Source organism: Sarcophilus harrisii, chromosome 4, assembly GCF_902635505.1.
Source record: "Sarcophilus harrisii chromosome 4, mSarHar1.11, whole genome shotgun sequence".
Classification (NCBI taxonomy): domain Eukaryota; kingdom Metazoa; phylum Chordata; class Mammalia; order Dasyuromorphia; family Dasyuridae; genus Sarcophilus; species Sarcophilus harrisii.
Window position 1 is genome coordinate 123,095,111 of NC_045429.1, and position 22,681 is coordinate 123,117,791.

At 35.0% G+C, this 22,681-nt stretch overlaps 1 protein-coding gene across 1 annotated transcript in view; it reads right to left on the minus strand.

Annotated features, from left to right (window-relative positions):
• Window positions 1-6,450: 6,450 nt before the first annotated feature.
• The window catches only part of CCR6 (C-C motif chemokine receptor 6), a 36,878-nt gene continuing 20,647 nt past the window's right edge, over window positions 6,451-22,681 (minus strand). Inside the window, exons 3-4 of the mRNA XM_031937498.1 lie at window positions 8,863-8,942; window positions 6,451-8,773 (exon numbers count right to left, since the gene is read on the minus strand). Coding sequence (XP_031793358.1) covers window positions 7,664-8,773; window positions 8,863-8,871 — 1,119 coding nt within the window. The 5' untranslated portion in view covers window positions 8,872-8,942 and the 3' untranslated portion in view covers window positions 6,451-7,663. The remainder of the gene's footprint in view (window positions 8,774-8,862; window positions 8,943-22,681) is intronic.

Here is a 22,681-nt window from a genome sequence, read left to right on the forward strand (position 1 = left end):
AAGATTCAACAGAGCAAATATTGTAATAAAAATTTGTTGTTGTTATTGTTGAGTTTTTCCCATAGTGTCTGATTGACTATTCGTGACTTCATTTGGCGTTTTCTTGGCAGAAATATCAAGGGTGTTTGTCATTTCCTTCTCCAGCTCATTTTACAGATAAGGAAACTGAAGCAAACAGGATTGAGTCACTTGCCTGGGATTACACACAGCTAGTAAATGTCTGAGGTCAGATTTGAACCAGGAAAATGAGTCTTTCTGCACTACCTAACTTCCCAATAGGAATTATGCTGAAAGTCAAATATTATTTGATACTATAATATTCCAGTGAGATGCAAAAATGAGAGGAGATTCATCTACCAGATGAATGTTTGCAGGGGTCCTCAAACTAAGGCCTACAGGCCAGATGCAGCAGCTGAGGACATTTAACCCCCTCACCCAGGGTTATGAAGTTTCTTCATTTAAAGGCCCACAAAACAAAGTTTTTGTTTTTACTATAGTCTGGTCCTCCAACAGTCTGAGGGACAGTGAACTGGCCCCTATTTAAAAAGTTTGAGGACCCCTGGACTTTAAAGCTTTAAAAAGCATTCTTTCAAAGGTGCCTGGTTTGAACAATAAGTTTTTCCTATGTAGTATTTAATAATTTCTCTTAGTAGCCTTGTTCCAGATATCTTCATATTATTTATATTATTATAGCATATATCATATTTATATTCTACTATTTTTATATCTTTGTTATTTATTTTGTATTATATATACTATATGACATATTTTATTTTTTATATTATTTATAAACTGTAATGGAAATTTAACAATGTTCCTTGCCATGTAAAATAAAACTCAGCTGTTTCATTAAGATTCAAATCTCCTTTTTGATTCTTCTGCTAAACTGATCTGGGCTTCAGCTCTCACTGGCATAACAATGTGTTTTCCACTGTGTAGGAGAGAAAAGTTAGGATGGTAGAAACCATCCTAAAGATGGCCTAAAGAAAAGCACAAAGAAATCATAATTAAAGGAGCTGTATTAAGAGACCCAGTTATTACTTCAGAAGTGTAGTGTGATAGAAAGAGCATTGAATTTGGAGCTTAGAATTCTGGGCCTGTTCTTTACTACCATAAATCTTCCTGGGCTCCATTTCCTCATCTATAAAGCAAGACAATTCTACCAGAAAATCTATTGGATCCCTTGTATCTCTGAGTCTTACAAAACCAAATTGTATTACCATTGGCAATACTGTTTTAAGTATTCATACAGTAAAATTAATTTGCATAAAATAAGGTTAAACTTTTTATGCATATGTAACCTTTATGTGTTTCTTTAATGTTTGGATCTGAACCTACAATGGTATTTTCTGTCCTAATTAGTAATATCAAGTCATTGAAAAAGAAAAAATCATAATTGGATGGGAGGTTGGACTCCAAAAACACCCAGCTGTATGCATCTGTGATTCTTTGATAGAGATGGTGTGTCTGCATCTCTCACCCTAGAACAGACTGATCAATCCATGCCTTGAAGCGATAATAGAAATCATCCATAAGGATATAGGAATGAGATTTATACAGTGCTACTAGAATCATAAAAGAGAATGGCTCATATTACCACAAGGTGGTGCTAGGGGAAAGGCAAGCTGAGCTCTCAGCCATCCCTTGAGCAAGAGGATCCATTTTCTCCATCCATCCCCACCAAAACCCCTCATCCCCACCCCCACCTTCTGTGGATGGAGCTTCTCCAATAGCCACTTGTCTTCAAAGGCAAAGCTCTCCCTTTCAGGTACATCATGAATTGTCCTGGCAAAAGTGGGGAAAATGGCTGCTGTTTCATTCACTTACTCATCCCTGTGACTGTTACTCCTTGTGTGTTAGGAGGACCTAATTCTGAAGATTGTTTTGTTTATTCCTTAAATAAAAAATTATGTTTAGTTCCTTGAAATCCCAACCAGAAATACTGCACTAGTAGCACTAATTTGAATTTTTTATGGAAAAAAATTCCCATTGTTTAGAAAACCCTTCTGAATTTTCTCTTTCCATCCCTAATTTCCCATTTACACTCAGGTAATTAAAACTGACAGACAAGATACCAATATTTTTAGTGCCAATCTAAAAAACAATAATACCCTATCTTCCTAAAGCTCTATTTTAATATTAGTATTAGTTCCAAATAGTCTATGGGTAGAAGAGTATAGGGAATAAAAGGCCATAGTTACCTATCTCTGACCTTCTGGGTCAGAACTGACCCATGACATTCTGGTGTTTCCTATTAGGATTAGAATTAATGAGTCACAAGCTCTCATTTTCGAAAGACAAAGTTACTTCAATAACATGGAAATTATCTTCATTAAAGATGTAGCATTGATTGAGTCAATCACAGCTCCCTGCCTCCTCTTTTGTCAAGGAGATATACCCAGTTTGCAATATATATCAAACCTGAAGACCTTCCAAGTCCTTCTGTGCTGAGTTTTTATTTTCATCTGAAGGAAATAATCGTTTGAACCTTAGTTTCCTTGACCAATTAAATTTTTTATTACAGAAAAAGCAGCCTAGCCTGTGAAGGGTAGATATTAAATCCCACCACATTGTGTAAGGCCAGGTAAAAACAAAGAATAAATTAGGGTAGCTAGGTGAGAGGATTTATCCTGTCTCCTAGAAAGCATAACAGAAAATTTCCAATGTTTGTCTTATCAATAGGCACAAATATTCTCAGATCTAATTAGCACTATTATTTTCTGGGCTATCCAAAGCCCAGCCCAAGAGCATATCTTTTGCTCATCAGAGAAACTAATCCCAGTTGTGATTTGGTGCAATTTTTAATTCCTGGTTTATCAAAGATTTCCATTTCCTCTTTTCTTGAAATGGTGACGTGATTTCCCCACACCAGTTCTTCCTTTGTTCTTGCTTCTTGTTTTAGTCTCCAGGTCAGAGCAAAACTCTCTACAGGGTTATGGAGAGGAACATTGGGAAATCTTTACCACCGTGACCTATAGGCAATGATCTCCTGCAGAAGCTATGGTCAAAAAATTACGTCTGCATTCTAAGGTCTTGAGCTCTAAATTTTGTGTAAATGAACTAGAAGTGTAGCAGTCCCAACTCTCAAAAGAGCTTTCAAATATCACCACTACCCCTCACACACACATATATATACCTCCCTACCTACACATCACTGGAAGAATTACAATAGAAATTCCTAGATCCAGTAGAAGTCTTGTTATTTCCCTAGAGAAGTCCCAATTTCCACTGCCTGGAAAAAGAGATAGAGTCCTGTGCCTTTTTCTTGAATTACAGTGGGATGAATTAGAATACCTGCTCAGTTACTAAGGCACAAGGAGTTAGGAAAGTCTCCACAACTACTGCTTTGGTCAGGGTGGAAAGAGATGTGGGATGAATGGAATTCATAGTTTCTATCATTTGGCAAATTAAGGCAATGGCAAGAATAGGAGATGTGTTACTGGTTTCCTAGGTTTGAACTAAAAGTATTTTTTCCAAATAGAAGAGTATTGTAAATGGCAATGTGTGGGATGCCAACCCCTAACTCAAAATGACTACTCAGAGATTTCTCAAAGTGAAGAACAGAAACTTTATTAGAATCTCGGGTCTGCTCACTAAAATCTCACAGAGAGGAGGTTTCACAAAGGTCAAAAAATTAGTCAAAAACTACAGGAACTTGTGACTCCCCTTCCCCCATGTGGTTAATTTTCACTGCCTGTTTAGGTGGAAGTAGCAAAGATTTGTTAAATTATACTCAAGCCAATATAGTTGACTTATTGCAGGTGTGTTTGCCTAAGCTTATGGTAGTCGTTTGTTACAAGGTTTACAAATGCTTGCAAGTATGTTTGAGCTGGCATAAACACTCTATTGTAAAGTTTGCACAAAGAATTTAATTTTTCCCAAACCCATCAGACCTTCATAAACTAAAATTTAAGTTATAGGTATATAGGTATATAAGTAACCTTAGTTAATGATTTTATGAGAAACCACATAATCCCTCACAATAAGATTTATTTAGAGGTAAGTAATTGATTAAACCAGAGGGTTTAAAGGTTTCTAAAATAACTGAGACTTGCTTTTATCTTAGGCTCTCTCAATCAACAAATAGAGATAGCTAGTTTGGAGACTTGTTGAATATCTCCAGGCCATTAAATAATTAGTCAGGTTCTTCTCTAAGCAGTTGCAAGAAGGTCAAGCAGGTTATCTCAGATATTTCTGCTAGAAGAGCAAGTTTTTGCTCTTCTTTCCAGAGCCTTAATGAGTAACAGATCCTTGGTGCTGAGTCTTGAATTACCTGCAGTTATTATTCTGAGAAGTCCTCAGTTTCCCACTTCACTCAGCAATTAAACTGTAGAGCAAAGTTTCTTAAATTATGTATAATGAACCCATATGAGGTCACATAACTGAATGTGGAGGTCACAAAAAAGTGGCAACAGTAAGAGTATCAAATATTCCACAAAGATTTAATTTTTATGTAAAAATAAATAAGCACATCTATCTCATTAGTATGCAGATTTACTTTTGTCTATAACAAATGGTAAATTATATGTCTATCAAGGAATTGTTTTAAAAATAAATTTCTAATACAAAAATACAGCAATCTACCATTATTAGGTACATATAACTGGAAAACTAGGTCATTGGCACTTCCTAAGTTGGAGACACATAGCCAAGGAATGGGCCAATTTATAACCATTAATTTATTATTAATAATGAGCCATAACACACTTCAGGTCTACTGGTCCTTAGAAAGGAGACATGATATGTCCTAAAGATTCTGTTCAAGATTTTTTTCAGGATGGTGGAAATTACCAGAAACTTATCACTTCATTGATAAACCCTTGTAAACCCTTGGGTCATCTTCATGCCTCAATGAGTTTTCAAATTAGGAATTTCATGGAGATGGTACATAAATATACATTATTATTATTTATTCAGAAAACAAAAGTCACTTAAAAGACTAAAAAGAGATGTCACAAAGTCAGTATACTATAGCTTTTGTCAAAGGAGAGTCCCTCAGGCTTTCACTCAGGGTCTGTTTACTCTTGTGATTCATTCAACTTTAAAAATGCTTTGTTAGACTATAGAAGAATAAAACTAGCAAATTTAAAAGAGAACTTATTCAGAGGCAAGTAGCCTGAAAATAATAAGATGTGACAAATAATAGCTGATGAGGATACAGAAAAGCTATAAAAAGCAGACAATAGAATTGTAGAAACACCAAGGTCAGTTGCCACTTATAGGAACAAATAACCTTGAAGACTTTGATAGACCCTGAGGCTATCACAACAATGCAGGAAGGCATAAGACTTACAGTCTGAAAGATGACTATGTGCCACAAAGTAAATATTAAATTACATTTAGAATCTAGTTGGATTTCCATACAAAATTATTAAAATACCTCCTATTCCCTTAACAAAAAATGTTATTTCATTTATCAGGAAAATTAAGGAATATAAAATGGTCTCTCCCTTGACCATGGTCACTGATCTAGGAAGTGCCACTGACCTAGTTTTCAAATAAAGTTAACATGTTTCTATTCATAGATCACATTTATACATTTAGTCATATATTGAAGACTGTCTGAATAAACTATTTTTCTTTTTGACTGATGAGATTGGTGTAGACACCAGATAATGGGGCCAGGGTAGCAATTCCTAGTTCAAATATGAGGCTTAAGGCACAGGGCACATATGGTAAATACACAATGGCTTTCTCTTTTCCAAAAGGTCCCTTTATTTATGAGAAGAGATTATGGAAAAAATGAAGAAGTAAAATAGACATGAGGAGTGGTAAATATGAAATCGATTTGGCAAGGAATAAATAGCAAGGAAAGGGGTTTTAACAAGGAAAAGACAAGTTTCCTAATGTAACTCACAATTAATCAGGAGAAAAGGAACATGTCATGAGATGGAAGTACACCATAGATTGACAGAGTAAATCCAAAGAATAGTTTAGCATCCTAAAAGAGTCAGTTAGCTATAACAAAGAGAAAAGCACCAAGAAACTTGGGGGAGAGATGGAGTAAGGAGAAAGACACCACAGGGGAGAGGATGAAAAGAAAGATACCATGAAGCAGAACACCTTGACCCTCTAAAAAGGGCTTTAGTAAAAGATGGTATAAACCATGGGCAGATTTATAGACAAAACTTATTATTGAGGGTTTGACATCATAACTTGACTTCCTGATTGGATACAATAATGTGGGGTTTCTTAAGGTCTCCACAGGAGTGGATTAGAGGGCTGAGGTGATCCCCATTAGTGCCCTTTTCTGCTTGCCTTGGGGAGTATAATAACATTATTAGAACTTCAGACTTTTTCTGCCAACCCCACCTAGTTATCTAGAACATCATCAGAGTCCTGGATGACAGACAACTTTCCATGTACCTGATGATTTAGGATAGTGAAAACTTCCCAAACTTTCATATGTCAATGCAATAATTGGTATACTCATTCAAAAACTTTTTAAAATGTGTGATAAGATTTTATTTTATAAACCTCTTGTGTAATTATACATTTCTTTAATCTTTAGACATCACCTTAGAAAAGGGCTATAAATGCAATCTAGTATTTTGTGAAGCATTCTTCATTGATACATATTTCAATATTTTTTATATAGACTATTGTTTTTTTTTATTTCCCAATGATTATTCTGTATCTACATGCTACTTTAAGAAAACATCTGGATTATGTAATTTCTCAGACATGGTAGAAAGAGTAATTGAAAATATATCAGAGCAAACCTCTCTTTCAAAGTCAGATCATTTAAAGAATCATTAAGAAGTCAAATACTGCATATATAATGATTAACTGAGTAAATAAATTGAGAGTAAATAATCAGAATTCCCCAGTCTTTCTACTATGTAACATAGAGGAAATAAAAGCTGTTTCTACTCTGCCTCAGAAAAGTTCACTAATTGTAAAAGTGAGGTTAAAAAAAAAACTATTGCAACATAAGTTGTTTTTTAAAAAGTAGTAATATTAGTCGATTTCCTAATTGCTTATAAAATAGATACCAACCACAAAAGGTAGAGATTTCTTTACCAGTTTTTTTGGATTTTTGTAGATTTTTTTTAGTTTTAGCTTTTTTTCAGTCCACTACAATATTGACTATTTTTTTCACAGAGATTCCTGAACTACTTTGGAAAAGAATCTGGGTTCAAATACCAGTTCTAAAATGTATTGCCTATGTAAAGTAGGCAAGTATCTTAATCACTCAGATTCTCAATATCCATACTTTTATATTACTGGGTTGGGCTAGATATCTTCTAAAGTTTCTTCTCACTCTCCATCTAATATTTAATGAATTTCTGTTAACATAACCACTTCTTATTCCACAAAGAGACATTTTCCTAGCTTAGCTATTCTAAGTTGCTTGCTTCTCAATTCCTACTGCCTGTTTTATGATTATTTAACTTCACTGAAATGCTTGAGAGTAGGTAGAGGAATTAAAGAGATGGAAGTTCAAGCTTGAAAGAGATTTATTTAGGTAAGAGTTTTTGACCTATTGACTAAAAATAGTTAGAGGTGTTTTAGTTTCTATTTTTTTTTTTGCAGTTTTCAGTGATCCATGCTGTTCTTCTACTACTTCCAAACAATCTAGAAGTGACTATGCTATGGATGATAAGAAAATTCTTTGACATAGTTTTCTAAAATCTGTTGTGATTATTTTAAGCACAGTACACTACATAGTAAAAGATGAAGCATTCTCATTCTCAAAGGTTTCACTAGTCTGTCTAGAAATGTAGCTTTCAGAATAGATCTTAGAGCAAGAGAAGCCTGCTGATTTATATTTCCTGCCCACACACCATAGATCCTTCATAATCTTCAGAAAGTAATTCCTAAATTTCTGCCCAATGAATGCATAAAGTACTGGGTTGAGGCAGCAGTGCAGGAAAGCCAGAACTTCTGTGACACTCCTTGTATAAGCTATGAGCTTCTCATCACTGCAGGATCTTTGCCGACCTGTATTGTTAGCAACCACCAGAAGAACCATGTTATGGGGCACTTGGCAGACCAAAAAAACGAGGACCACCACAATAATCACCCGAATGGCTTTATGCCGCTTAGAATTGTTAGCCTGCACTAAAGTTTTGACAATGAACATGTAGCAGAATATCATGAACATCAAAGGAATAAAGAAACCAAAAAGAAGTTGAAGAGACAAAGTGAGTATTTTCCATTTGACTGCCTTGGACGTCACGTGGTATTTGGCTTCACATACCTCCCTCCCCTGTATTGTGTATTTTTGGTTGATTATAAAAGTTGAGCTAGAGATTATGATTGAGAAGAGCCACACCATCAGACAGATCATCTTCTTGTATGCTAATGTCCGTGTTCGAAGCCTAAAACACTTGGTTGCCTGTACAATAGCAATGTATCGGTCCAGGCTGATACAAGTTAAGAGAAGCATTCCACAGTTAAAGTTGATGGCATATATACTTGTAGTCAGTTTGCACATAATGTTGCTAAATTTCCATGAATCTGTAGCATGATTTACAGCCCAGAATGGAAGAGTAAGAACAAATAATATGTCTGCTATGGCCATATTAAAGAGATAGACATCAGTCATGGATTTGGCTTTCTTGTAGAAAGCAAAGGTGATCACCACTAAAATGTTCCCCAGAAGGCCAAAGACACAGATAAAGGAGTATGCAATTGGTAAAAAATACATTGTGAAGTTTCTGACATCCCCCATAAAACAAAGCACTCCATCACCAAAGAAATAATCCGTACTGGTAGGAATGGCACTATAATCATTGAAGTATTCATAGTTGCTTGAATTTTCTGGTCCCTAGAAAGTATAAAAGAAAGACAGTTAGAGCACAGCAATGTGGTCATTGGAAATCAAAAATCTTACTCTAAATCATAAAGCAGACTTACCTCATTCATGGCGGTAACTTGGATGATCAAAAGTGTAAGGAAATGGATAAGGATAGTTCAGATATAATATCTTTCTATCTCTAAAAGAAAGACAAAGAAGATGTGAGAAGACTCTAAGAAGAAAATAAAGAAGGCAACATAATGAAAACAAGCATTGATTGGAGGAAATTCTTCAAAGCATAAAAATTAAGCCAAGTAGAATAATAACTCATTTAATTAGAATTAATTTACATTCTTTAACACTTCAAGAGTTTTATTAGTGTGGATATCCCTTCCATTGCTGCAGAATTCAACTCTGCAATGCCTTAATAAGATAGTTTCATGAACGGCTATGTCCAAAAAAAATTCATCTTCTGGTAACCAATATTCTTCAAGTTTAGCTAGATGACCTTGGATGAGTCTCTTGTGAAGAATATATTTTGCCTTGTTAGGATCTACCAAAATTAGTGCTCTACTGGCATAGCTTTCAAGAACTCAGTTATCATATTATACCTCCATTCTCTTTTATTTTCCTGATTCAGTCTCCCTAATTATCCTGACCCAGTCCTGACTCAGTTTCTCTGCTTCAGTTTATAATATGAGCTCAAAGCTCAGTCATGCAAAACCTCCCCTCCCTCTTTATCAGAATATTTGATAAGGATAAAAGATCTTATGTTTTAGAATATCAGAATGCCTCTCATTCATTGATAGAAAAGAAAGCTTCCATGTTGCCCAGGATAATCAGGTAATATTTTATGGTCTAAGAGGGATTTCAGTAAAAACTGGAACAGATAGAATGAAAACAGAATCAAGTTATTTGAAAGCAAGAACTATTTCATTTTCATTTATCCAAAGTGCCTATCACAATGTCTTACATGTAGTAGATGCCTAATAAAGTTGTGTCTGATTGAAGTGATACATGGAGAATATTGAAAAAGGCATTTTACTTCAGGAAAATATGTAATCATAGGACTCTAGGGTTTTAGAACTAGAATAGACATTAAGGCTATTAAAGGAAAGGCTAAGGTTCCTGTTCAGAATGAACTAGACGTCCCTTCTAAATGTGAGTTTCTAAAAGATAATATACTGTGACTTGCCCAAGGTCATACAGATGATAGAGCCAATGAATCCAAAGTGCCAAAACCATGAATACACAAGATGTGCCCATGAGACAGTGAAGAAACTGGCCTGGCATTTACCATCATCACACCTGATCAACATTTATTGAGTATTTAATGTGTGCCCCCACTCTACTACTAGATGCTGAGAATTCAAAGAAGTATAAGGCAAAATTCCTCCCTCAAAGATTCTTGTAAGGAGAGTAGTGTATGATCAGGTAGGATAGTTGCAGGAGAACCCAATGATAGAGGGCTTTGAAAGTCAAACTACAGTCAATTATAAGAATATTAAATGGATATTTTGGTAACTACTGTAAAGCTTTTTATTTCCAAAATATATGCATGGATAATTTGACAACATTGACCCTTGCATACTCTTGTATTTCAGATTTTCTCTTTCTTCCCCCCCCCCAGATGGCAAGCAATTCAATATATGTTAAATATGTTAAAATATATGTTAACTCCAATATATATATAAACATATTTATACAATTGTCCTGTTGCACAAGAGAAATCAGATCAAAAAAAGAAAGTAACTAAGTAAGAAAATAAAATGCAAGTGAACAACAACAAAAACAGAGAAAATGAACAGGAATGATCTAAGCATAAAGAATGAGATTATAAATAAATTAGAAGAACATAGGATAGTTTGCCTCTCAGACCTGTGGAGGAAGAAGGAATTTGTAACCAAAGAAGAACTACAGATCATTATTGATCACAAAATAGAAAATTTTGATTATATCAAATTGAAAAGCTTTTCCACAAACAAAATTAATGCAGACAAGATTAGAAGGGAAACAATAAACTGGGAAAACATTTTTACAGTCAAAGATTCTGACAAAGGCCTCATTTCCAAAATATATAGAGAATTAATTCTAATTTATAAGAAATCAAGCCATTCTCCAATTGATAAATGGTCCAAGGATATGAACAGACAATTCTCTGATAAAGAAATTGAAACTATTTCTAGTTGTATAAAGAGAAATGCAAATTAAGACAACTCTGAGATACCACTACACACCTCTCAGTTTGGCTAGGATAACAAGAAAAGATAATTGTGAATGTTGGAGGGGATGTGAGAAAACTGGGACACTGATATATTGTTGGTGGAATTGTGAATACATCCAGCCATTCTGGAGAGTGATTTGGAACTATGCTCAAAAAGTTATCAAACTGTGCATACCCTTTGATCCAGAAGTATTACTACTGGGCTTATAACCAAAAAAAAATCTTAAAGAAGGGAAAGGGACCTGTATGTGCCAAAATGTTTGTGGCAGCCCTCTTTGTAATGGTTAAAAACTGGAAACTGAGTGGATGCCCATCAATTGGAGAATGGCTGAATAAATTGTGGTATATGAATGTTATGTAATGTTATTGTTCTGTAAGAAATGACCAGCAGGAGGATTTCAGAAAGGGTTGGAGAGACTTACGTGAACTAATACTGAGTGAAATGAGCATTACCAGGAGATCATTATATACTTCAACAATAATACCATATGATGATCAATTCTGATGGACGTGACTCTCTTCAACAATGAAATAAACCAAATTAGTTCCATTTGTTCAATAATGAATAGAACCAGCTACACACATTGAAAGAACTCTGGGAAATGAGTGTGAACCATTACATAGAATTCCCAATCCCTCTATTTTTGTCCGCTTGCATTTTTGATTTCCTTCACAGGCTAATTGTACATTATTTCAAAGTCTGATTCTTCTTGTGCAACAAAATAACTGTATGGCTATGCATACATATATTGTATTTAACATATACTTTAACATATTTAACGTGTATTGGTGCACCTGCTATCTGGGGGACAGGGTAGAGGGAAGGAGGGAAAAAATTGGAACAAAAGGTTTTGCAACTGTCAATGCTAAAAAATTACCCATGCATATATCTTACAAATAAAAAGCTATAATAAAAATTTTTTTAAAAATCAAAAGCTTTATAAATATAAGAAAAATCTCATCCAATTTTTTCATTTTGTTATTGTTTATTTGTTTTTTAGTTGTATCCGACTCTTAGTGGCCCCATTTGGGGTTTTCTTGACAAAGACTGGAATGGTTTACCATTTCCTTCTCCAGCTCATTTTGCAGATGAGGAAACTGAGGCAAACAGGTTAAAGTGACTTGCCCAGAGTCACACAGCTAGTAAGTGTTTGAGGCCAAATTTTAACTCAAGAAAATGAGTCTTTCTGACTCCAGGTCCATAGAAAACTATGCACTATGTTTACTCAATACTGGTCACCTTATTGTTTCTTCCACATGATATTTCATCTCCTGATTCCATTTATTTTCACTGGAATGCTCTCCTGTCTCAGCTTCATCAAGTTCCAAGTAAAATCCTACCTTCTTCAAGAAGACTTTCCCAATCTCATTTAATGTTCATTCCTTCCCTCTTCAGTTTATCTCCTATCTATCTTATTTACATATAATTATTTATGGTCTTCCCCAGGAAACTGAGTTCTTTAAGTTCAGGGACAGGCTTGGTATTTGTTTCTTTTTATATTTCATTTTATCCCTTTTTGCTTAGCCTATAGTAAGCATTTAATAAATTCTTATTGATTTAAATTGACTTGTTGACTAGTCTGCTATATCTAGTCAGCCCTAGATGAGCCCAGATCATACTTCCCATCCCATCCCATCCATCCATCCATCCATCCATCCATTCATCCATGCACTCTAGCTATTTTCTTGGTTCTGATGCAGCATTAGTGTATCACTATCCACACTTCATCACTACTTCTTTTTCCAATTCTAGCTCCTGGGAACCATAAACAATTCAACATTATTTCTGGAAAATTATGTTAATCAACTCCCTTATAACTTCATTCACCATCCCTGACTTTCCAGATCAAAACTGGCTTTCTTGTCTACCATGCCTATATATTCAATCTCCCTTTGTTAGAATGCAAACTCCTTTCTCCATATATTGTTAAGTTTCATTGACTTTTTTCCCAGCAATGATAATGGCTAGCATTTATATAACACTTTAAGGATTGCAAAAATTATATCATTTACTCCTTATGACAACCCTAGGAGATAGGTGGTATTATTATTCCTATTTTACAGATGAAGTAACTGAGATCAAGAGAAGTTAAGTGATACAGCTAATAAGTGTCTGAAGTTTGAATTCAGATCTTTCTGTTCACAAGTATGTCACTCAAGAGAGTACTTCACCAAGTCACCAAAATTCATTGTCTTTCTCTTGGAGGAAATGGGAAGAGTAATAGTGTAGGCCAATAAAAGTAAGAGATATCAGTAAAATTAACAATTTTTCTTTAAAGAATATTAGTTCCTTAAAAGCAGGGATTGGATTGTCTTTCTCTAGCTCTTTGCATAGTATTGTTGAGCCCTGGACAATTAATCAGAGCCACCTCCCCTTTCCTTGCCATTAGGACTGGAAACTGAGGTTTTTTGTTTTTTTTTTTTTAAAAAAGAGCCCAGGAAAAACCTTGAAGCTCTGATCACCTTTACATACCATTGTGTCATAAACTCCCAGTGATTTATTTTGATACTTGCTAAAATAATTCCTCCTCCTTCTGAGTATTGCCCCAAACCTCAATGTATCCTACCCATGACCTTCTTATCTGAACCCCTATTCTGCCAGGATTAAGTTATGGTCCTTTCCTGGAATTATGGTTTGTCCATCCTCCCAGTATCTTTTGCCCCCTTTATCTGCCTTTGTTTCCCCTATAAGATTGTATACTCAGGTTATGTATTCTGTTTGCAAACCTTAGTTAGTTAAAAATCTTTATAAGTTCCCTGCCTCAGTTTATCTGCACCAAATGTTTTGGACAAGAGTCTCATTTGCTCAGATAGCTTAAACTCCACATTAAAGATTAAAAAATAATCTCTGCTTGCCTCACTTTCTCTGGTATCACAGTATTTGGCATCTAATAAGGGCTTAATAAATATTTTTCATTTGTTCATTTATTCATTAGTTCATTTTGATAGTGTGGAGAAACTGTAGATTATCAGGACATTACTATTTCCATTTTGTAGGTGAGAAAAGAGAAGCTAAAATGGTCAAAAGACTTAGATACAGTTGAAGCGCTAGTAGAAGTGAGATTTGAACCCAGGACTCTCCTGATTGCCCAGCCTTTTTTTCTTATACCAACATAGCTAATATACATTGTTCAATTAGCCCTTTTCATCTACCTGCCCTTTTCACTCTCTTTTTATTTTAATTTCTTCATTAAATTATAAATTTCTCAAGGGCAGAGGAGTCCACATTAAACCCAAATTCTCCTTGGACAACATCATACAAATATGTTCATGAAATGCATATGTACAAAGAAAGGTAAATCTCTTGTTACCATAAAGTGATATAAGTAGATATTGAGATAATCACTTTCAAGCACAAGAAGGAAAAGAATGCTGTCAGTTGTTGTTGTTGTTATTGTTTTTAATTTGATGCCAGTAACTCAATAATTGCAAATGATTCATGAAGGCTATTCTTAAGCCACTATTTCCCACACAGAAATAACATGCATCATATTAAAGAAAAAAATGTTTATAGTATGTTAGCATCCATGTCACCCATAGCAACTACAAAAAAAAAATAACGCCATTGAATAAGTCTGAAAAGCTGTTCCCTGCATCTAACAGACATACTTTCTTTGTACTTATTTTGAAAGCTTTACAGATCTGGGAGGACAGGGAAACTTGGGGCATGAGAGTTAATTTTTCTATATCATAGTAATTCATTTTTCTCTGATTCCCAAAGTGAAAAATACTAAATTTTATGTGAAAAAATTTTCAAAAAATCTTTCTACAGCTCAAAAGTATTTGCTAGGTGTCATATGCTATATAAGAAACTAGGCTTCATAGAGATAAGAAAAAGACCCTACTTTCAAAGTGTTTGTTTCCAATCTAATGAGGAGGATTATTTCTAATTCCAAAAATGAAATGTTGTGAACAAAAATACCAAAATGGCAGATGAGATGAGAACTGATGATGCAATATCATCCCATTTGACTAAATCTAGATTCTATAAAGGAGAAACATGTGAGTTTAAGACTTTAAAAGGAAGATAGAGCCAGATGGTAAAGGTCTTTGAACTGCAGGTTTATAATGTTTACAATGTTTATAATGTTAACAAAGAGGAGAGTTGATGAAAGTTTTTGGTCAGAAAAGCGGAATGACCATAGGAGCAAAGTTAGAACTAGAAAAGTCCATGAATTCAACTCCTTTGGGGTGCAGATGAAGAAGCTGAGGCAGATAGAGGTTAAGTGACCACACAGGATCAGATAGTACTAAGTGGAAGAATTCAGATTCAAAACTTCGCAACTCCAAGTCCAACTCTTTACCCAATATGCCACCTAACCCATGAGTGATATCTTTTAAGAAGATTATTTAGGAAACTCTAATATCTGCAGTATCATGAGTTATCATGAGATGTGTGGAACATCTTTTAAAATGCATCTTTCTTCTCCTCCTAATTAAGTAGATCACCAGTACTAAAGCTAGCTGAATGAACAACATGCCTTTATTGTGCTCATTTTCCTCATTTTTATAGCATCATAGATAGCAAACCAGAGGGGACCTTAGAATCTATTTAGTCCAAACACCTCACTTTACAGTTGATGATAACAATAATAATAATAGAAGTATTTATTTGGCCTACTATATGCCAGGAACTGTGATAAATGCTTTAATATTATTGTCTCATTTTATCTTCACAACAACCCTTCAAGGCAGGTGCTATTATTACCCCATTTTACAACTGAGGGAAGTGAGGCAGAGATTAAGTGATTCACCCATGGTTATACAACTAGTCTGTCACTGTATTTGAACTCGGTTCTTCCTGACTCCAGGCTATACCCATTATATCACTTAGCTAAGGAATTAAGGCACAGAAAAGTAATTTGCACAAGAACATACAAGTAGTGGCAAATGGCAAAATCAGGATTTGAATCCAGGACCTCTGTCTCCAAATCCAAGATTCTTTTTGCTGCAGCAAGCTATTTTCCTACCCTTATCTCTCCAAAGTCTTCATCACTATTGTCAATAATAAAGCAGCAGTTATGACTGGCATGAGAAGTAATAGGGCAGTGGATAAATGGCTGGAATTATATCAAAAAGTGAGTTCAAATTCTCTTTTCTACTAACTGTATGATCATGTTCAAGTCACCCAATCTCTTAGGATCCAACCAACCAAACAGTTACATAGATGAGTTGCCATTCTCTATCACCGGGGGAAGATTTCTCACTGGAGCTTCCCCACATTGATAAAACTATAGATCTCAACTAAAATAAAGAAATGAAAAAGAATCCTAAGGATCCTAGTATAAAATCATACTATCAGCCTATAAATCATGTGTAAAATATTTCACAGTAAGAATAATTCACTCTAATTTATAAGAAATCAAGCCATTCTCCAATTGATAAATGATCAAAGGATATAAACAGACAATTTTCAGATGATGAAATTGAGATTATTTCCACTCATATGAAAGAGTGTTCCAAATCACTATTGATCAGAGAAATGCAAATTAAGACAACTCTGAGGTACCACTACACACCGGTCAGATTGGCTAAGATGACAGGAAAAAAGAATGATGAATGCTGGAGGGGATGTGGGAAAACTGGGACACTGATACATTGTTGGTGGAACTGTGAATGAATATAACCATTCTGGAGAGCAATCTGGAATTATGCCCAAAAAGTTATCGAACTGTACATACCCTTTGACCCAGCAGTGCTACTGCTGGGCTTATATCCCAAAGAGATACTAAAGAAGGGAAAGGGACCTGTATGTGCCAAAATGTTTGTGGCAGCCCTGTTTGTAGTGGCTAGAAACTGGAAAATGAATGGATGCCCATCAATTGGAGAATGGTTGGGTAAATTGTAGTATATGAATGTTATGGAATATTATTGTTCTGTAAGAAATGACCAGCAGGATGAATACAGAGAGGCTTGGAGAGACTTACATAAACCGATGCTAAGTGAAATGAGCAGAACCAGGAGAGCATTATACACTTCAACAATGATATTGTATGAGAACATATTCTGATGAAAGTGGATCTTTTCAACAAAGAGAAGATCTAATTCAGTTCCAACTGATCAATTATGGACAGAAGAGTTACACCCAGAGAAGGAAAACTGGGAAATGGGTGAAAACTGTTCGCATTTTTTTTTCTTCCCAGGTTATTTTTACTTTCTGAATTCAATTCCCCCTGTGCAACAAGAGAATTGTTCGGTTCTGCACACATATATTGTATCTAGGATATTCTATAGCATATTTAATATGTATAAGACTGCTTGCCAACTAGGGGAGGGAGTTGAGGGAAGGAAGGAAAAAGTTGGAACAGAAGTGAGTGCAAGAGATAATGTTGTAAAAAATTACCCAGGCATATGTTCCATCAATAAAAATTTTTAAAAAAGAGATAAAGTGAAATGTATCGAAAGAAAGAAAGAAAGAAATCGACTCATAATGTCATTTCTTTTCTTTGAAACCTAGCTCCCCTAAAGGATGGTTCCAAGTCTGGGGTCCTCAAACTAGGTATTTGAGAATGTTATCTTCTCATAAAAGAAGGCTAACAATAGAACCCATTTTCCAGTGGTGTTGAGACCCATGAATGAGATAATGAATGTGTGAACTACTTTGCATGTCTAAAGTACTGTATAAATGGAGGCTGGTATTATTGACATTGAATCACAAAATATCATATTTTCCACAGATGTTTTTCAATGACAATGGTAGGATGTGGGAGGAGAAATGGGAAACACAGAATATTAATTTGAGGTGGGCTTTAAAAGATTTTTTTTTCCAAGAGAGAATCTAGAGAAGCTTTAGAAAGATAACAAATTTTAGAAAGATATTTCTAAGCTGGTTCATTTTTGTTCTGACTCTTTCTTCCTCTTTTCTAGAATTCAGTTGTATTGGCTAAAATTGGTTATGACCAGTACTTCATTAATACTCAAGGTACTAAGTCACTCCCTGCAGGGACCATTAACTTTCTGGTATCATTTTTTGTTGTTGTTCTTCAATAATTTCAGTTGTGTCAGACTCTTTGTAACCTTATTTGGAGTTTTCTTGGCAGAGACACTAGAGTGATTTACCATTTCCTTTTCCAGTTCATTTTACAGATGAGAAAACTGAGGAAAACAAGTTTAAGTGATTAGCACAGGATCATACAGCTAGCAAATGTCTGAGGCTAGATTTGAACTCAAGAAAATGAATCTTCCTGACTCCAGTCCTAACACTCTGTTCACTGTACAGCCTAGCTGCCCTTATGGGGATCATTGCAATTCTTTTAAATGCAAGAAGCAGCATTGTCCCAAATGAAAAGTCATCCCCATAGATTATTTCAACAATTCAATTTCAAAGTCTATTCTATCCCAACCACACCCTTATGCTAGGGGACTTCAACAAATGTCCATCAGCACAAGATTAGAATTGTTAATTGCCTAGTCTCCAATTATAAATTCCCCAAGTGCTTCAGTGACTACCAAAAGTTTGAATCTTGCTTTAGATATAATCACTTAACCTTATTCAGCCTCAGTTACATATAAAATGGGAGCAGTAGTAGTAGTGGTGGTAGTAGTAGTAATAGTAGTAGTAGTACCAACTTCACAGGGTTTATTGTGAAGGACTTCACTAACACACCAAGTCAGAAATCCTGCTTTAGAAAGATAATGAGCAAATCATCTAACCTTTCTTAGACTATTTTCTCATCCATAAAATGGGAATAATAATAATAATAGCACTTATTTCACAGGGTTTTTGTAAAGATCAAATGAAATAGCATAAGTGTAGCATTGTACAAACTTTAAAGTGTTACATAAATGTATCTTATTATTGTGTTATTAAAAATATGCAGAGAAAAGAATATGGACAAGGAAGGAGTAGGGAGAAGGGAGGGAGAAAAATTTGGAACAAAAGTTTTGCAAGGGTGAATGTTAAAAAATGTCTTTCCATGTATTTTGACAATAAAAAGTTATTATTAAAAATATGGAGCTGATAACAATTTGAATAGTTTTGTTCATCCTGTTCACTCCTTATATTGACTTGGTTTTAAGCAACAGTTGGCTTGCTAACTAGCTATACAGACATAGCTACAAGGATGTTAGTCAAACCACTGTCTGACTTGCTGTATTTGGCTTCCTATGTCTATGACACAGATAAGCTCTCCCCCACCTACACTAATAAAGGATTTCCAAAAGGCTCTATTTTGATCACAGAAATTAAAATGTGACTAAGCCGCATCTTCCTTTCCTCCTTTATCCACCTAAGCACATTACTCTGTTTTATAGTACCAAGCCATCAAAATAAGCTATTCAAGTATGCAAGTAAGAATAACGTATCCTTTCACTCATTCACACCTTGGAAATTATGTTTACAATAGCATAACTTTTTTTTTCATCTAGTTTTCTCATCTATAAAATGGGGACAGTGGTAGTAATATGAGTAGTAGTAATGTTGGCCACAGTTCCCTTTTATTGTACTGCCTCAGTTTCCAAAATTGTTCTGCCTCAGTTTCCCTAAATTGTTCTGCCTCAGTCCCCCTGGTTGCAACCCCACCTCCTGACCATTAAGATTGATATAACTTAGGGCTGGCTACTCTAAGGTTATAAACTGTAAGTGACTATAATCTCAAGATAAGGGGGAGTTCAGACATCCTGGTTCCTAAATCCTCCTAATTATCAAGAATTTATGGTCCTATCCCACCTTGTCAGTACTGGATTGATGGTCCGTTTCTGGAAATTTCCACCATTTATCAATGCTCAGACTCCACCCCCTGCCTTGCTCCCCTGATCGCTCAGAGCCATATATATTTCATTGGAATCTTACATTCAGTGCTGATGCTAAGGCTGCTGCTGCTGCTGCTGCTGAATGCTTTGAGACATCAGCCTTGGGATCAAAATAGATTCTTTGGTCCCATAAAATCTCTCCCTCTCAGAAATCCAAATAAACTATTAAAAAATTCTCTAAACTCTATCTTGCCTCAGTTTTTCCTGCATTACAGTAGTAGTAATAGTAATAGTAGTAGCAGTAGCAGCAGCAGCAGCAGCAGCAGCAGCAGCAGCAGCAGCAGTAGTAGTAGTAGTAGTAGTAGTAGTAGTAATAGTAGTAGTAGTAGCAGTAGTAGTAGTAGCAGTAGTAGTAGTAACTTGTTCACAGGGCTGAGAGAATAGGAAACCTCTGAAAGGAATTATTTAGAGGGGAAGAAACAAGGAGAAATTGTGTTCTGTCTTCAGAATTTTACGAAATCACACAATTTCAGTGTTGGCAGAAAATGAGTCCACTCCACATTGGCTCCTTCAACTGAGTTTCATTACCAACCTTCTAGGCAAAAGGTCATTCAGATTTTGTTTTAAGACTTCCAATGAAGGAGAATCCTCTAATTTCTTCAAAATATCTATGTCGTATTTTAAGATAATCTTAGCTGTTAGATGCCTTTCCTGTTATCAAGCCTTCTACCTGCTGCTCCTAAATTTGCCATCTGCTCATCTATATAATTACTACGCAAAAATGCAACACTATACTTCAAGCTCTATGCATGCACAGATATAAAAAGATGCCAGGCCAGTCAGAAATGAACATTCGGGGGACACAGTGGGTAAAGCACCAGTCCAAGAGTTAGAAGGATCTGAATTCAAATGTGGCCTTAAACACTTAACTTCCATTATCTGTGTTATCCTGTGCAAGTCATTTAACCCCAATTGCTGAGAGAGAGAGAGAGAGAGAGAGAGAGAGAGAGGGGAAAAAGAAGGGAGGGAAGGAAGGAAGGAAGGAAGGAAAGAAGGAAGGAAGAAAGGAAGGAAGGAGGGAGAGAGGGAAAAGATGAAGGAAAGGAGGAAGGGGAGAAGAAATGCATATTCCCTGGCATTTTAGGGACATACTGCTGCACACATGTGATATACTGTAGATTTTATAGATTCATATATTCAGTATTTGTAGTTCCCCTACTTTATGTGAATGAAAAAGCTAACTTTTGTTAGTTCCCCTACTTTATGTGAATGAAAAAACTAAAAACACAAGAGTTTAAAGGACATACAATTTAAAATGCGAATGGGGGAAGGGAAGCACTCAGAACCAAAAGAAGGAAGTATAAGCTGGCTAACAGAAATAAATGCAAAATCACAGTCAAGAATTTACATTCAATAAATTTGTACTCACTCTTTTCCACAAATAATATATATATTCAGGGAAATGCATGAATTATGATGTTGCCATTATCCTGTTTGTAATCTATTCAGTAAATGTTTCATCCTATATTTATCTTGCTTTCAATATATTTGTTTATATATTCTTTCTCCAATTGTATTGTGAGCTCCTTGAGGGGAAGGGACTGTCTTTTGCTCTCTGTTTTTATCCTCAGCATTTAACACGATGTGTTGTACATAAATTAGGACTTACATGTTTATTGATTGATTGACTAAAGAATTTTTAAGACTAAGCACGAGTCATTACTCAAGCCAGTAAGAATAATACTTTTAAAACTAAATTGAATTTAATATATTTCTCTTCTTTGTATTAACCTACTTTTGCCTAGGGCTGGTACTGTCTGATAATATTTGGGGTGAGCTAAATATTAAGATCATTTATCTAAATAATTATTTATCAATGACTAGAATATACAAAATCTAAAAGAATATTGCAATTGTAGGGTAATTTTCCAAAACTATATCAGTTTTCTAAGATGGAAGAAGAAAGAAACTGGAACTATATGTAGTCACATTATTGTAATTTTTTTATCCTAGTTTGCTTTCCTTCTACTGATAAAATTTAAATGCTGTGAAATTTCTAAGGAAAGTGAATATATTTTAGATTTTGAATTGCTAAATGATGGAAAAATCAACACTATGACTCAGTATCAACAAATAAGTGCTAGTTTCACTTGAATTTAATCCTGGAAGAAGTTCTTTTGAAGATGGGACTTTTGTGTAACTAACCTAATGGAAACCTTTACTATTAATCACAATTATTCCACTCAGATATTTTGCTAAATTCTTTTCTAGGAATTTACTTCAAGCCAGATGGGGTAGATTAGATTGCTCTATGTCTCTCATTTACCTGAATCTCAAACCCCTTTCCCAGTGAGAAGGAAAATTAAGACTATAACTGAGTAAGAATCTCCCTCAAGCTCCCAGTTGACTCCAGTTTCCCTTAGCTGGAAACAAAATAAAACTAAAAACAGGAAATGTTCATGATATGATACTGTCATCCCTTTATGGGTCATATAATTTTATAGTTGAAAAGAACATTAGAATTTATATAAACCCTTTTTTGATAGTTGCAGAAACTAAGCTTGTGTGTGTCTAACTCAAGGTCCTACTGTTGATGATAGAGCTGGGATTTTAACCCAGAACTTTACATTCCAAATTCCCTGATTTTTCTACTACAAATTTAATAATCTACCCAGTCTCTGGTCATCAGGCCTTGTAATATTCACAATGAGCACAAGCAAATAGCTCATCATGAAGAAAACATAGCTTACATGTCAACATATGTTCACAAGAGGAAAAAAAATCTTTAGATTTATAAATTCAGCATGCAAGTGGATGTTCATTTCCTTTAGACACTTTGATATGTTTAGAGGCATAAGCAAAGACCATTGTAGCTACACAGAGTCTTAGAAAGACTGTTTTAGTCTAATTGTTTGATTTTACTGACTAGGAGGTATTAAAAAAATAAAGGCAGAAAGCCTAGAGTTGAAGTGCTAGCCACCTTCCTTTTTCTTTTCAAAAGAAGTAGTTGAGAAATCAACCAA